We start from the raw sequence: 15900 nt of genomic DNA, 5'->3' as shown, positions 1-15900 counted from the left end.
CATTGGTAAATTTGGCATTCGTACACCATTGACAATACAATAGCCAGTTGGACCACCGTCATAATCCTCTTGGAGTACATTAGACCTGGCCAGTCTTGACTTACGATCATTTTACGCAACCGGTATGTATCACATAGCTCAAAATTGGAACAAAAAGAGATGAATAATGGGATATCCTATTGAGAGATGATTTGATTTATATGCAATCTGCTTCACCCCATATAGTCAAGGAGTAGTCAGTACAATTAGACTTGGCCAGTCTTACTTCTGACCATTTTACACAACTGATACATCACATAGCTCAAAAATGGAACACGTGTTTATGGGAAATCCTAGTAAGATGAGTTGATTTATGTGCAATCTGCTTCACACAGACAGCAGAACTCCACGATGGTTACAAAATCTCATCTGCATTCACACTCTCCCACCAGCAGGCGGCAAGCACCTCTTCGAGAAAAAAGCACTTTTGGCCCTTCCACCGCTCCTCTCTACCAATTTGAACATAAAAAACAGATTAAGCTACGATAAAGAGAGCTTGTTGTAACAAGTCCAGACTGATTTATACCTGGTGAAACAGACAAACCAAGCTTGTCCAAGATTTCTTTTTTGACCTGTCAAAACAAAAAGCAGCTTTAAAGCAACAAAAACTAAATTGAAGCTTTTGCAAGCCAGACAGAAAGCAAAATAAAATCAAATATGCTCAGAGACCCACTGGAAATTCAAACAGACCTGCCAGCGGTTATCCACAAAATCTGATATCTCACGAACTTTATTCCGCAACGATGTTTTAGATATAGCAGGAAGCTTCTTTTGCAAAGAGTCTACCACCTTGTTAATACCTTGTGAACATGATTGTATAGCAGATACCTGAATTATCAACAAGCTACCATTAATTAAACCCAAGGAAACACAAAATAGTATCACTTGAATAGTGCAGATGACTTAATAGTCTGTTCAAGTCGTGCTAGCAAACAAGGAAGCTAAAATCATTTAATAGAGTAAGCTTACAATGGTTGGCAACTCGGAATCAGGTACATCTACAGCGTGCATTGCTGGTGTTGAGCAGCTCTTGCTGTTAGTTGGGCAATCCTCTTCATCCTCATCCAAGATGTTGTCAGCTAGACATTCTGGAAGTTTGGCACCTGGCAAGATAAGCATGCTTAACACTTCCAAGCACATCTGTTCCAGCTTTTGAGCAGCACTTACTTCTCCAGCCATTTTTTTAGTAGACTTCTCATGGGATAAATTAGTAATTATAAAGGGCTGATTTTTCCGAAGCGCATGCTCTGTCACATTGCGTAGATGCTTCTGCTGTTGAAGCAGCGCAGAGAAGATCACATGCCCCAAGTCTTGCTCAGAAGATGAAGTCATGCCCTCAACTGGAATATCATCAATCTCCATGTTGTCAACTTGTACACCCTTCCATCAAACAGATTCTTTAGACGATACATTCTATAGAATGAAAGAATTTGGGTTTATTTACGCTGTGTCACCAACCAGCATATTAGGAACTTTATGTTATTTGTTATCGACCTCACATGCCCAAAGATAGTGTCTACCCGAGAGTTCAGATAAAAATGAGCAAAGACACTCTCGAATGTTCAGCTAATGGCATCGACTATATAACATGGTAAACCAGAAAAATTGGCCTCTATCCAGACTTGGCATAGCTATCCCAATATAAAATGCATCCTAATTCCCAACTTAATAAACATTTATCCCAACCTAATGCGCTATGCAATAGTAAATTCATCAGCCTTGAACCCTCTTACGGACAAAGAGATTCAGAAACAAAAGAACTTGTTGAAAAGGGTTAAGCATACGACCAGGTGAAATATCAGTGATCATTATTAACCACTGGCAAAGTGCTACTTCATTGATCACCCAGCACCATTAATGAAGACATACCTTTGGCAAACAAAATAATTGCAAGAGAAAGAAGATACAAGCTAAAAATTAGGGTGTTTTGTATTGTACCTCATTTTCCGAGAGATAACCATCAGGTACAAAAAACCCATCCTCACTTTCATCTTCATCAGCTTTGGAACAGCCCTCATCTAAGCTTTCTTCATCATCTTTATCACAATCAGATAGGCTTTCTCCCGGATCCTCCTATGCAACATGGCATCCATATAATAAAAGCTGATGCAATCATGATACCACGAAAGTTAAGGATTTTATGAAGATGCATACCTCTTCCCATTCCTCGTCACTATCAACATCATAATCCAGATCTGGATCCTTCCTTAATGGGTGGCGCGGCCCAACAGCTTCACTGATGAGATCCATAAAACACAAATTGTTAATATGCAACAGCACATGACACAGCAGGGCAGCGACAGAAAAAAACTTGAATTATTTGCAAGAAGCTCAATCTTTGCTTGGATTTCAGACAGTTTCGAACATATCCTAGAAATGGGGAGGGGAAATCAATCCAACCATCTAGTAGAAACCCAAATTTTCTTGCAATAGAAATGTCAGCTACCACCAACTACATTTCAAGACTTGATGTGTCACTGTGAAATCAACTTGCACAAGTCACCCAATATAATTTGATGTTCAATCTAGTTCACCAACTGCCTAAGTTTGAACCAAATATTGCTTAACGATCATGTGGCTATCGTGTTCCTCATAGGCAGTGAAAAATGCCTCATCCACAAATAAGCGGGAGGAGGGGCAACAGAGCTTTAAGCAGGAATTTTACGAAAGTGTCTCATTTTTTTCTTCACTATTTTCATCAAGGAAAAGGAGGGAGTCAACCAAGACATAATTTGAAGACAAATGCAGATACATCTACAGCTTCCTAGCTGGAGAAATCAATCTTATCTATATTCTTCTCAGGGATAGACTGTTCTGTGGTGTTGACCATGAAGCAATAGGAGCTGCTTGGTGTCTTCTCGACATAAATGCTAAGAGCAAATCAAATGTTGGAGGGCAACTATGCTCGAACAGGAGAAAAAACAGAAACTGCTTACTGCTATCTCCACCCTTTAATCTTCTAAAATTCCAAGAGAAATGTGAAAACTTTTAAAGACATGAAGTACATCCAACTTTTGCACGAATATAACTGCATTCTTTCTACTTATGACATAGCAATAATTGCTCCCCCCCCCCCAAAACACACACACACACACACACACAAAAAGAAAAACCTTTTCCTTTTGAGAAAAGGTTCAAAGGAAAATTTGATGAATATCTTTTGATAAAATAAAATAAAAAAGGAACCATCAAAGAAAGCTAACATCTGATAACCCACCAACTAAAATGAATTACAAAGGGAGGACTAAGTCTCAAACAACAAAAGAGAATTACCTTTTTGCTGGCCACATACCATAAAATGCAGGTCTATGACTCTTATCAAACTGCAATAATTGCTTCCTTCTGACACATTTCCTCATGCCCGGATGAGACTTATCTCCAGCTTTACATGTTGACATGTCATCAGAAATCCTCTCCTTCCATCCACTCACTAGCTTTTCAAGGTTCAACTCATCATCCTGTGCTACCCCTTTAATGGAGTTAGCTGTGGTGAGCTTAAGTTCCTTGAATATTTCAGTTTTGGGCTTCCTGCGTATTCCCCAATGCTGTTCTTGATTTGAGCGTATGGACTGACCCAGACAACGCCAAGATGATAAATGAGAACTGCCAACCACAGAAACATTAATCTCGACACACTTAGATGACATAGTGAAGAAAGAAACAACAAAAATAAGAATGTGGAGAAGATAGAAAGGAAACAGTAGGACGTTGAAACCTACTTCCAGATTTGGCCAATGGTAATTTCTTGATTTGAGGTAAGAGCAGAATCCATCAAGCATGCAACTGACTCATGGATCCATTCTCTTGCATTACTGGACAAAGGCAAACCGGGTGAGGATTTGTCATCCAGGACAGGTGAAGTAGTCTTACTTCTTTTGAGGAACCGTTCCATCATGGACGCTTGCTTCTGCAGGGCAACTTGCTTCTTCAATTCAGCTTCCTCCTTCTCTCTCCGACGCTGATCTTTCTTAGCTTCTTCCTGCTTTTTAAGCTGTTTCTTCAACTCAAGGTCTTCATTTTCACAACGCTTCTCTTCCTTGTCTGCCTCCTCTTGCAAGCGCTTCAATTCCTTTTCCTATGATGGACATGGATCAGAAAAGCCATGCGGTCATTAAGGCGCAAATGAACTCATGCGTTGTCTATACACAAAATTAACAAAGATCTAGGGAGGACAAGTTTTCCAAACAGGTAACCCATAGTGCATTATGTCACAACTCTTTAACTGTGATGCATCCATTAGAATAACAACTAGATCATAGTAAAACAATTCAATCATAAAGACAAGCGAGAAACTAAAAAGATATCGAACTTACAGCTTTCAACTTTTCCTTCTGAACTTCACGATCAATTCTCTTTTTCTCTCTCTCAATTTCTCGTTTATTTCTCTCCAATTGCCTTATGTAAGCTTTAGGATCTAGTTTTGCCTCCTTCTCAGCCCTGAAAATTATATAAATGCTTTAATTAACATTTATACTCTGCAGTGAATCTAATAGACCATCTTTAGATGCATACGTGTCAGCACGATTCTTCTGCAGCAAGCTGTCCTGTAACAAGCGTAAATCTGTCTCGTTTAGCGCTTTACGGAGCATCTCTGAGGCTTTCAACAAATCAAGCTCGCTATCCGGATCATACTCTGACTTCTCTAATGCATTTAACATTGCTGAAAGAAGACGTGTACCATAATCAGCCAAAGAAATGTCACCAAGCAAGAGATACAATCCCAAAGCTGCACCTCCATCACCGCCTCCATGATTGTTTAACTAAAATGCTAAATACGATCTGAGGAACAAGTTTCCATTATGTACAGCACAGAGGAAGAAAAGCCAAATTGCATAATCACAGGATTCTACTTTCAACTGCACTGTAATAATCCACGCAGCAATAGTTCTGCATTGCCAATACAGTCAACTGACGAGATTTTAAATAATAAGAATACAAGTCTGAGAGGTCTTGTTTTCACCACTCTAGAGTCTAGATAAAACTCCAGAAACATGGAGAATAGAGAGGGAATGGATTCTGAGAGATAGTCTCAAAGGATCTATTAGAAAGACACAGAGATGAAGCATAACGACAAAGGATTCTGAGCAGCCAAGTAACACTTCCCGTGTACAATAAATTGGCTACATTAGATTGCTGTAGATAATAACGACCACCTTACTAAATAAAGAGTAATTTAAATGCATATTGTAAAAGATGTATCCAGCAAAAATGGCAGTAGCCAGAGGCTAACCACAGCACATGGAATCACGATACAAACATAAATACAGAAAGATGGAAAACTTAACCAATCCCCATGGATGTAAAGAAATGGAGCTATGCTACGGAATCAAATGGAATGTTATAAAGAGTTGCCAAAAGATAGCCCACCATTCCTCTGTTCCTCTTCAATGAGTGACCCAGCACTTCTCTGTTTTTGCCAACTAAAAATCCAATGACAATTATGTGTGGCGTGAATGCGATGACATGGACCAACAGACAATTAACTCCACAGGAGGAGGAGACATGTTTGTTAAATGCTTTTTCTGTTCCTAAAGGCAAAAGTTCCAACTTATTCTAGCAAAATAATAAATAAAAAAAAGAAGTTTCTTAGCTTCACCATAAGCATTAAGTGTCCAATATTTAGAACTGCTCTATACCACGTTAAGTTAAAAAACTAATAGCTGCGCCAAATAAAGAAAAATGTAAAAAGGAAGCGATTCAATCACCAGAAACAGCACATAATCTCTCATGAATCTTTCTCCGACATGTGCGTCGAATCTTGATAAGACCATGCACGGACTTGGGCAACAACTTCAGCTCTCTGGTCTGGACATGTACAAAAAAATAAAAATCATCAGTCTAAGAAAGGACTGGATAATTGAAAGGGTAGCAAGATAGAAGTCGCCGTGGTTTGCATTAGTGTGACATAATTGTGTCTCAAACCATGTGGATTCGCGGTGAATTGACTTAGCTAAGATTGTGTCGATTTTTCATTCAAATGAGGGACTTTGCGTTGACCCATATTTGTGCTCTTATACTATTCAAACCTGGTTGATGCAACTGGGTCATGCGCAAAATCATGATTCAAACTACCATAGCACATGTTGGAACTAAATTTGCACAAACATTGGATATTAAAGCAAAAGAGAGAGATCCAATCCAAGACGTGACCTTTCTAACGAGCTTAAGAAACAAAACAGGAAAAACGAAATCATGAATAAGCAATGAGGGAAGGAAGTGAGCACCTCCCAACACCAGAGAGAGGAGGGAGAATCATCTTCCAGAACGTCGGCGTCGGCATTGGGGACACCATACATCACTCTCTGCCCAACGAACACGACTCCACTCTTCACCGACGCCAGCGTGAGGCCTCCTCCTCCTCCTCCTGCGTTTCTCTCCTTCAACTTGCCGTACACCTCCTCCACCAGCTTGGAAAGCGGCGTGGCGGCCTCCTCCAAGCAGCACGCGATCGCCCCGTTGGTGGACCCGCATTCCGCCGAGCTCAAGTCCAGGGCGAGCTTCTGACCCATCATTTCGCGGTAGTAAGAGAAGAGCCCCTGGATTTCGGCGTTGAGCGACGCGACTCGGTCCCGCCGCTCGTCGGCGCTGAGGTTCTTGAGCAGAGAACGAGAAACCCCCCTCTTGCGCTTGAGGGTCTCCCGGGGGTGGGAGGCCAGCGTCGGCCCGTTCGCGCCGTCGCCGGCGTCGACTGCCGTCGGCCCAGCATCCACCATTTCCCCACTTCCTTTACCCCCAAAAAACACCCACCCACCCACACACGCGCACACACAGAGGAAAGAAAACCCAAAGAGCCTGCGACCCAGAGATGCAGTAGAGAGGGAGAGGGTGGTCGTCGGCCTGCAAGAATCTAGGGTTTGGAGGAGGTGTCGATCTGAGGAGGAGACGAAGCGTGTCGACGACTGGGAAGATTTGGAGGCAAAGAAGACGCCGCCACGACTTCCACTCCCTTCTTCACCGCATCAAAAGCCAAAGGAAAACGAAAATCGCTTCATTTCTCCAATTCTTTTTTTTTTTTTTTAAAGTGGGAATTTTTTTTCGAAAGGAGGGCGGATGCATTTGCAGTTCCCGCCAGGTGGCGCGGGAGATTGCGAAAATTTTTCAGTGGGGGGCGGCTTTCGGCTTCGCGCCTTTTTCGCCATCGCCGTCGCGGGGAAAGAAAGAGAAGGCCCATCACGAGCTCCGACCACAGGCCCAACCATGGGATAACCCCGATAATAAACGAGACGAAGTCACCGGAAAAGCTGACACTGACCCGAACTTCGATCCAATGTGCAATGTCATAACAGCTTTAGATAAAACCTGCCGTCAAAGTAATATATCCGTCTATATGTGTGATAAGATAGAAAGCCGATTCTTGCAATGGCTATCGGCGTGCGTGTATGTACAATTGCCTCGGTCTAAAATCCAATCAACAAAATGCCTAGTTGATAGCGCTCTCGTTTTGCTTACTGCCGACTAAATGACCCGAGTTAATATTTTTGAACGAATGGGGCGAGCAATCACATCTCGGCGAGTCATACAAATCTCTTCCGAGTAGACTGAGCGGTCATACGCACATTTATCATAACCGACTTATCGTAAATCCAATATAAGATACACGTGCAATCATGAATTCATGATGAGTTACATCCCTTCGACATGACTATAGATATATGTGTCCGAAATATTTATTTAATCATTAATGTCGGAACAAACATTAATGGTTGAATCCATTGATTAGTGTCGTGCTTAATATCTAACCATGGTCACTACATAACACATTGAGTTTGCTAATTCAAAAAAAGAGATAAGCACTCGAAAGTTATCTTAAGCCGGTGAACTTGAAATCCTATCAATTTAGCAGAAAATAATATCTAAATCAAGTAGAACGACACCTCAATTACTATCGACAAAACCACTCATACGCGGCAACAAAATGCTTGTCCCAAAGCATATATTTCTTGCCGATCATTATGCCAAGCTTTCGAGCGAAACTATATATATAAAACCGATTAAACCGTAATTCCAAATTACTTACCGTTAAACTCCACGGTTCCACAATACTCTATACTACCATTTTCCCAAATTTTCACAGCTTAACAAAGGTTAAATCCAACTTCGCAGTTCAAAATTCACATAAATTTGTATTTGCATAATCAAATTCTTACAAAGTCACCTAATCGAATCGACCACGAAAACATCTTTCATTCTCTGGGACCTGATCACTTTTGTTATGTCCCGCCTGGACAATCCGTTTACGAATTTCTCACGAGTGATTGTGATCCCCATTCTCAAGCGATCACATTGGACTCACTATGGTCCATGACAATCTCCTATTGAAAATTACGTGTCTTTATTCTTCCGCGAGACCGATGGGCCGCACGCATTACGTTGAAAAACACAAGTTTATGTCCATTTTTTTTTTTTTTTGAAACGCAGAGTTGTCAAAATGGGTCGCGAATTCAATTTGTTTAATCCCCAAATGATAGACTGGGTTGTTATACTAGTTAGTTATAGTCAATAAATATGTTTAAATATAATATATATGTTTAATGGATCCTGAATGGGTTTAAAACTCACTTAAATAGGGAAAATTACCAAAAAAAAGTCATAAATCTATTGCAATTGTGCAATTCAGTCGTAATTTTTTTTTTACTAATTCAGCCTTAAACATTTTGCATTTATGTCATTCAGTCTATCCGGCTAATTTTGACTGGCTGACGTTGACGTGGCTCTGCCGGTGCTAAAATGGCAATTCATGCTAATATTTTCATATCTTGAATTTTTTCATAATTTTTTTCTTTTTTCTTTTCTTTTCTTTACCTTTTTTTTTTTTTTTTGGCTTAGGGCCAGAGCTAAGCTTGAAAAAAAAAATATATGTATATTTTTTTAAAATTTTCGAGTGGATGTCATGAAAAGCACAAAATTTTTCGAAAATAGAAGGAACCATGTTATTCGAGCGTTTCTCCACTCTTCGTCCTATTGCATTCAGTTTCATAGGGAAAATCTTACGGACAACGCAATTTATCTTTCCGAAAACTTTTTTTGGCGAATTTTGTTTTGATTTACTTTTTGAGAGGTATGTCATGGAAACTAAAGTTGGTCGGAAGAAATGAATTGCTTAAAAAAATTTGGATTGAATTGACACAATCGCTATAGATTTAGGATTTTTCTAGCAATTTTCTTTATTTAAACCCAATCCACCTCTATAATTCTCTCTCTTCATTCTCTTTAGCTTTTATTCGATCTCATGCTCACTCACTCCACGCTTAAAAAAATTATCAAAAAGTTTCCAAACCTGTTGTTATTGAGACAATTCAATCATAATTTGTTGGCCGATTCAATCATAAACTTTTTGCATTTGTGCTAATTCAATTTATATGATCAATTTTGACTAAAAATCACATACATGAATACCTTCTATGGCACATCGGCATGGCCAGCGCTGACATAAACTTTTTCAAATAATTTTGAATATTTTTTATATAATTTTTTCTTTTCCTTGCTTTATTTCTTTTCACCGGCCATAAGTTCATGCCATCGCCTGTGCGTACAACTGGCAATGGGATTGTGGCCTTCATCGGTCTGGGGTGAGGGCCATGACGTCCTCATTCACCCATATAGGGCGAGGTTGTCGTGGCCCTCGTCTAGAACCATTGAAGGCCCCAACGCCCTTGATCGGGGCTGACGAGGGCCGTGACACCCTCGCCTGACCAAATTTCACGAGGGCGTCTTGGCCCTCGCCGGATTTGGGTGAGGGCTCACCGGCCCTAACTACAGGTAAAGAAATAAAGCATAGAAAATTCAAAATATACTAAAACTATTATTAAAAAAATCCACATTACCGTCGGTCGTGCCATGTAAGACAGCCGACTTTCACATAATCGATTTTCACCCACAATTGATTGGATGGACTGAATTGACATAAATGCAAAAAGTTTGAATTGAATTAACAAAAATAAAAAAAAGTTTAAAATTGAATTGGCACAATTGTAGGACTTTTGTGGTAATTATCTCCTTTGCACTCTCACCTTAGTTTGGATATGAGTTTTCCTAAACTTGGTTAAATATGGAATTATTTTAAGAATATGAGTTGGAGCAGATATGTGTCACTAAATTTGAATTGCATGAGAACGGATTAAATAGATCTATATGTATCGGACTATTTTTGATCTAAATCCAACCCCACCCACCCGTTTGATGGGTCTAGCAATATGTATAAGTTTTGCAACATTTTTTGGTAGCCCTAGCACAGCTCGTGCCGTGCTAGAAATATCTTGGGACGACATGTCGTATCATGGGCCCATCTCGAATGAAGTGTTAGCTCCGACGCACATGTGTGTATGTTCATATATAGAAAGTAAATGTATCAAATGAGTGGATTGGATCGGATTTGGGTTAGGTCGAACATGGTCCGACCCATATTGACCCGTCCAACCCGTTTCGACACATATTCAACCCGACCCGCACCTGACCATGCTCGACCCGACTCATTTTCACTCATGTTACCAAAACACACTAATATAAAATCTCTACACCGCCGCCGCCCACCTCTGCCTGCCGCCCACCACTGCTACCGTGGTCCACCGTGACAAAGTTTGGCCGTCGAAACATGGTCGGAAGCAGCTGCCCATTTCCTTCTTCCCTGCATGCGTTCCTCTTTGTGGAACGCCTCACTCTCTCCTCCCTTGAGCTCGTTGTCGAACGGTTGGCCAGTTTCCTTAATAGATTGTAATAAATCCTGTTTATAGTCGTGCGGTGGTGGAAAGTATCGAAGTAGCCACAAGACAACCACGCCTAGACCAGCCTTGTCTGATATATATAAAAAAAAAAAAAAACACGCCTTCGGTTCCATTTTTTTCCCCATATAGTAATCCAGTGAAGAATGATTGTTTCCCAGGTGCGAGTGAGGTGCTAGCAGTGAAAAGTACCCAAGCAAAGGATGGTTCTTGAGGACCTCCGCAGAGAGAGGCGAAAGCAAGAATGGAGCTGAACCTGAGAGTGACGAAGTTGGGATGGCGTCTGTGTTTTGCTTTTGGGTTTGCATTATGCAGTTCTGAGGAGGGTATTGAGGATTTCAGGGAAAGAGAGAGTCTTCTCTCTTACGTGGAGAGCGGTGGGCAGGCGGTGGTTGGCGGTCGGGCGGTGGTGGGTGGTAGTTGGCGGGTGGCAGCTGTGGGTGGTGGTAGTTGGCGGCTTGTGACTTTACCCAAGTATGACGATGACTTAATCTTTTGATGAGTAAAAAATAAGTTATACATGGAACCCATTTTCGACCCATCAGTTTAGCTTCAATTTTTTGGATCCATTTTTAGTGGGCCCTTCTAAAAGTCTACAATCCATATAGAACTCGTTTATATAAAATATGGGTCAAAAATGAATTATGGAACCATATTGACACCTCTAATATAAAGTAGAAAAGCACCGTTTTCCATTTCCTACATGATGGTGTGGACGAGCCATGCATTCCATGATAGTTTCGTCTCATAGCGAAACGGTGGTGTCCACCGGCGAAGCAGTACACACAGATTAGAAGATAATACGAAGACGGTCATTGATTATATGTGTAAATACAGTACAGATATATATTTAGAGCTTCTAGGTTTACAGCTCCATTTATCCATGCATGGCTGATTGCATCTAAGTTCATAACCACGTAGGGGGACTCCTGCCTCGTTACATATATATAGAGCTTCTAGGTTTACGGATTCGATTCGAGTAACACGTCGGAAGTCATCTTCGTCGGCCGCCGGAGCCGCTCTCCCTCTGACAGTTGAAGTAGAGAGCGGCGACCGGACATCCCAGGTTGTAGAGCTCCGCGAAGTCCCTGGTGCTGAAGTTCTGGCGCCAGTCGGGGGCGTACACGGTTTGCCGCCCCAGTTGCTTGAACAGCACGAACACAAACCGGTGAATCCCCATCGACGGCATCGGACTTTCGTAGCACATAATCTCCTGCCCTGCACGGCCCGAATTACATCAGCATCCCCTTCTCTAGTTGGGGTTTTTTCCCTCCACAGGTGTTGCAATACGTAGGACAGATAAGTCACTTGCAGATGACGAACTCCAGATAAAAATGAATAGTTGGTGCAATTTTCATACTCACCAAAGCTCGCTCCTGTCGTAGCTGGAATATCAGTAACCAACCTGAGAGGCGATCCAGAAGAGATAAGTGAGGACTTTATAAATATATACACAAGACGAAAGATTCCGGTATATCTGTCGCAGAAAGTAAAGGGCAAGAATAAGTGAGAAAGGAATCAAAAGGAGGGACCAAAGGAATCACGCATAAGTTTCTTTCCTTCCATGCAGAATACACATAATGTTGAGTGCTGCTATCCGAGATGTTTAGGCGCATATACACGTATCTCGCCTAAATATTGGACGGATGATTAGTCCCGGGTTTTCTTTTTTCTTCTTTCTCAGATGATTCAGATCGCTAGACTAAGTTCAAGCTCACAAAAGATTTGAGGAACAGAGGTAAAAGGTGAATATGAAATCCCGGGTTCTTTCGCCGATCTCTCTTTCTCGCCCTACTCGATCAAGTCTCTCACTTGATAAAGTTACCTATATGCAGCAGAAATTTGTATGTGCGTCTGAGAGAGAGAGAGAGAGATATTGTGTCACCAGTGCAAATATTCTCTGAGATTAGGATCACTAGGGCTGGGTGCATCAGGGTCTACCATGGCCTGCAACACAACCCGGAGACCAACGCATGATATCAAAAGGGTTAAATCTATACTCAAAACGGAGCAGGCGACGAGCGCCGAGAGTCGCTGGCCCACCAGGGTGTAGAAGGTACGGAGATCGTCGCCCCCGATCACGATGTGAGGCCGGTTGACGACCTGCGAGGGCTTGAGCTCGCAGCTGTTGTTGACCTCCCGGTTGTTGAAGATGACACGGAGAGGGACGGACCGGGTGCATGCATCCAACACATCCCCTATCACTCTCCCCACAACCAATGGATCTCTATCCCTGTCCCTCGCCATCTCTCTCCCTCTCCCTCTCTCGGATCTATATATGGACACACGGAACAACGGCTCGCGATCTGTTGGGGGATGGTGAAGTATTCGCACGACACACTATGTCGCTCTATCTCTGAATACATAATGAAGCTAAGATGCACTTCCCAGGTTTATATGTAGTAAGAATGGATGGTATCTTTCCCCTGTATCCCACCAGGTACCATTACCAACATCTGGTGTCTTTTTCAGCCATTGAAAGCTGTTGCTGGCAAAAAGTTTGCGGGGACCTATACGTCAGTCCCTCGCTAAAATTCCCCAGACGAGGCAGACAACTGAGACCGTGGAGGAGGAGGAGGAGGAGGAGCGTAACGTTTGAACACAAACACCGTCCAGGGATCCGTCAGAGAGCATCCCATTATTCTGCCCTGCTGCCTGAATCTTTGCCCTTTCGGCTGTTAGGAAAAAGAAAAAAGAGCAATAACATCCAAAGGCTGGTTTTTGTCAGCTGAGCATCTCGCGAAAGTACCTCGTACAGCAAAAGGGTCACCAAAGGCTTTTTAACCCTGCACGGTCCGAGGATGGGAAAAAGGTAGGGGTCACTTTGGAATTGCTAGCTAAAAAGGAGGGGTGCTTTTTCTCCCCCGCCTTCCGTACCGTGGCAAGCCTTTTGTGAAATAATCCAGATAAGAAGAAGTACAAAAGAAGGCGCTAAATAGAGAGACCCTCCTGATCAATCTCTAGATATTCTAAGATCTTTTTTCAAACCCAGTTTCATTTCAAGTTAAGAGATGGATAAATGACACGTCTCGCTGCACATATTAGTCCAGTCTCCCCAATCTTAAAGTAAATTCTTTCATGGCATTCGGGTTCATCGCATGCGTATCTGTGCTTAGGGTATCATGTCAGGTTAGAGTTTTCGACGACAGCCGATGACGGTGATCGAATCCCCGTTTCGTGCCCACTGGGCAGTGTAATTAGGCGACAATCCCCGCTTTACTGACCTCTGCGAGCCCGAGGTGGGGCGCGGGGTCCCGGGCCACTCCCTCCAAAAAGCAAAGCAAGGGAAAAAGGTGTGTTGCTTCTTAGCGCCAGAAACAAGCGCTTTTCTTTTTGATATATGCCTCGTGAAATTGACGTCTTCCTATCCGGACACTGCATAGTTTTTTTTGTTTTTTGTTTTTTCCTCACCCCTTTCGTTTCTTTTATTTTCCCAAGTGGACCCACATTCCTGGGTTGGATGCATCCAGCCTGTCATGCCCCGATCCCCGAGCCCGTAACAACCCTACCAAATCGCATCGGATCAAAAAGGACGACGTCCCAAGCACGTCATCGACTCATTATTTTTATCTTATTAATAACGCATGTGGAACGTATAATTTTCCCAAACAATAAATTAAAAGCGGGGATAGAATAGTAGGAAGTCAAATCAATCAACACTAACCAAAAATCACTTTTATTTAATTATCTTGTTAATCCCGGTAAAATATATATACACAAACCCTACCTCTGGGCCACTTCCTACAGTCCTTAAAAAAAAAAATTACCGGTTCGGGGTTAGGGGTTAACACTACTCCATACTACTAAAAAAGACCACGCTCACGTCCAGCTTTCCACAACTAAGGCCTAAAAAATGGTTAACAGCAACGAGTGAGATATAAAATCTCCGTGAGTCAACGCCTAAGTTCGAATAGGACACCGACTCGCTCAAGGCATCCTAAACATGCAAAATAATATTAATGGCGGATCAATAGCGTGCAACTCGTGCCACGCTATAACTACTACATGATCAAGTACAATATCACGGTGAATCCTCAATTACATGCAAACTTACCTTGCCTTGGTCCACACGACGAACAATTTGTATGTGTACATGCAATCATTTGCATACGGCTAAGGCAAATAACTAGAACACTTATCACAACTCGCATACGCAATGCACCACACGTGTTCCAGTTATTAGAGGCCATTAGGTCCGGCACACTAGTCGGTTGGTGCCCGGCACACTAGTCGATTGGTGCTCTACTGGCATGATCGGACATCGTCCCATTCCTTCGGCGGCGGCGACCGTTAAGCCGTGTGATTCCGATCGTCACGGTACGGCTAACAAGCATTCTTGTAAGGAGCATCGGTCCGTCACAAGCTACGACCGGCATTCGATCGGTCCGGCGTCACGAACCGGCGTGCATCTAATAAGTCGTGTGATTCCGATCGTCACGGCATGAGCTTATCAGATTAACCCTCATGTGACCATACAAGCACACCAAACAATCAAGCCAATTTATATCTTCGCATTTAATTCAATGCACATACACAAACAATCGTACTCAAAACTTGGCTCGAGACCATTTTCATGCTTAAAATTCGGTCCACACGTGGTCACATAGATATACATATCATCCATAAAACTTTGCTACCATAAACAGGGTGATCAATCACATTAATCTAGACAAGCATCAATCATTATACAATTACCCAACAATAAAAAAATACAATAATCACCCAATAATAATAATAATCGTAAAATAATAATTAATTGACAATAATTAATTAACCGGACTATATTTAATTAATCCGACTTGATTAATTAATCCAGATTCCAGTTAATAATATCAAAATATACAACGAGTTCGGTTTCAGATAATTAATTCGATCACGATTTAAATAAATATATCTGACACTAGTCAATTATTCAAATTGACAATTAACAATAATTAATCTAATCCTTAAACGCAGTTAACACCCTATTAAGAGTTTAGGGGTTAACTCACCAACTCCGATGGTCGATGTTGAGTTAGGCACGATGGTGACGCGAATTCGGATTCAAATCCACGTTCAAGGTCAAGTTCAAGCCCGTCGTAACCAACGGTATTCGCAAGTTGGGTTCTTGAATCGGCGCGGTGTTAACGATTCGAGCATCGGA

General features: G+C 42.0%; 2 protein-coding genes across 3 annotated transcripts; both read right to left on the bottom strand.

Annotated features, from left to right (window-relative positions):
* Positions 1 to 238: 238 nt before the first annotated feature.
* On the bottom strand, positions 239 to 6991 carry LOC115748359 (chromatin assembly factor 1 subunit FAS1). The gene is given in 13 exon segments (XM_030684822.2): positions 239 to 421; positions 424 to 488; positions 566 to 611; positions 730 to 867; positions 1009 to 1419; positions 1978 to 2112; positions 2194 to 2275; positions 3313 to 3642; positions 3759 to 4114; positions 4353 to 4476; positions 4552 to 4699; positions 5745 to 5844; positions 6264 to 6991. Coding segments are annotated over 13 exon segments (2451 nt in total). The 5' UTR covers positions 6753 to 6991; the 3' UTR covers positions 239 to 394.
* Positions 6992 to 11662: 4671 nt separating this feature from the next.
* LOC115748427 (protein HEADING DATE 3A-like) lies at positions 11663 to 13096 on the bottom strand. 2 transcript variants are annotated; one of them, XM_030684905.2, is made up of 4 exons: positions 12801 to 13096; positions 12643 to 12704; positions 12122 to 12162; positions 11663 to 11975 (listed from the first exon to the last, which is right to left on the bottom strand). In XM_030684905.2, exons 1-4 carry the CDS (start codon positions 13002 to 13004, stop codon positions 11752 to 11754), a joined length of 531 nt encoding a protein of 176 aa, XP_030540765.1. In that variant the 5' UTR covers positions 13005 to 13096; the 3' UTR covers positions 11663 to 11751. The 2 variants fall into 2 exon arrangements, with proteins under 2 accessions (XP_030540765.1, XP_048137180.1); XM_048281223.1 differs by lacking the exons at positions 12643 to 12704; positions 12801 to 13096 and adding an exon at positions 12234 to 12567 and having other exon boundaries at positions 12122 to 12201.
* Between the last annotated feature and the right edge of the window lie 2804 nt (positions 13097 to 15900).

This window comes from Rhodamnia argentea, chromosome 6 (assembly GCF_020921035.1).
Source record: "Rhodamnia argentea isolate NSW1041297 chromosome 6, ASM2092103v1, whole genome shotgun sequence".
NCBI lineage: Eukaryota > Viridiplantae > Streptophyta > Magnoliopsida > Myrtales > Myrtaceae > Rhodamnia > Rhodamnia argentea.
This window is presented reverse-complemented; position numbering and strand designations above follow the sequence as displayed.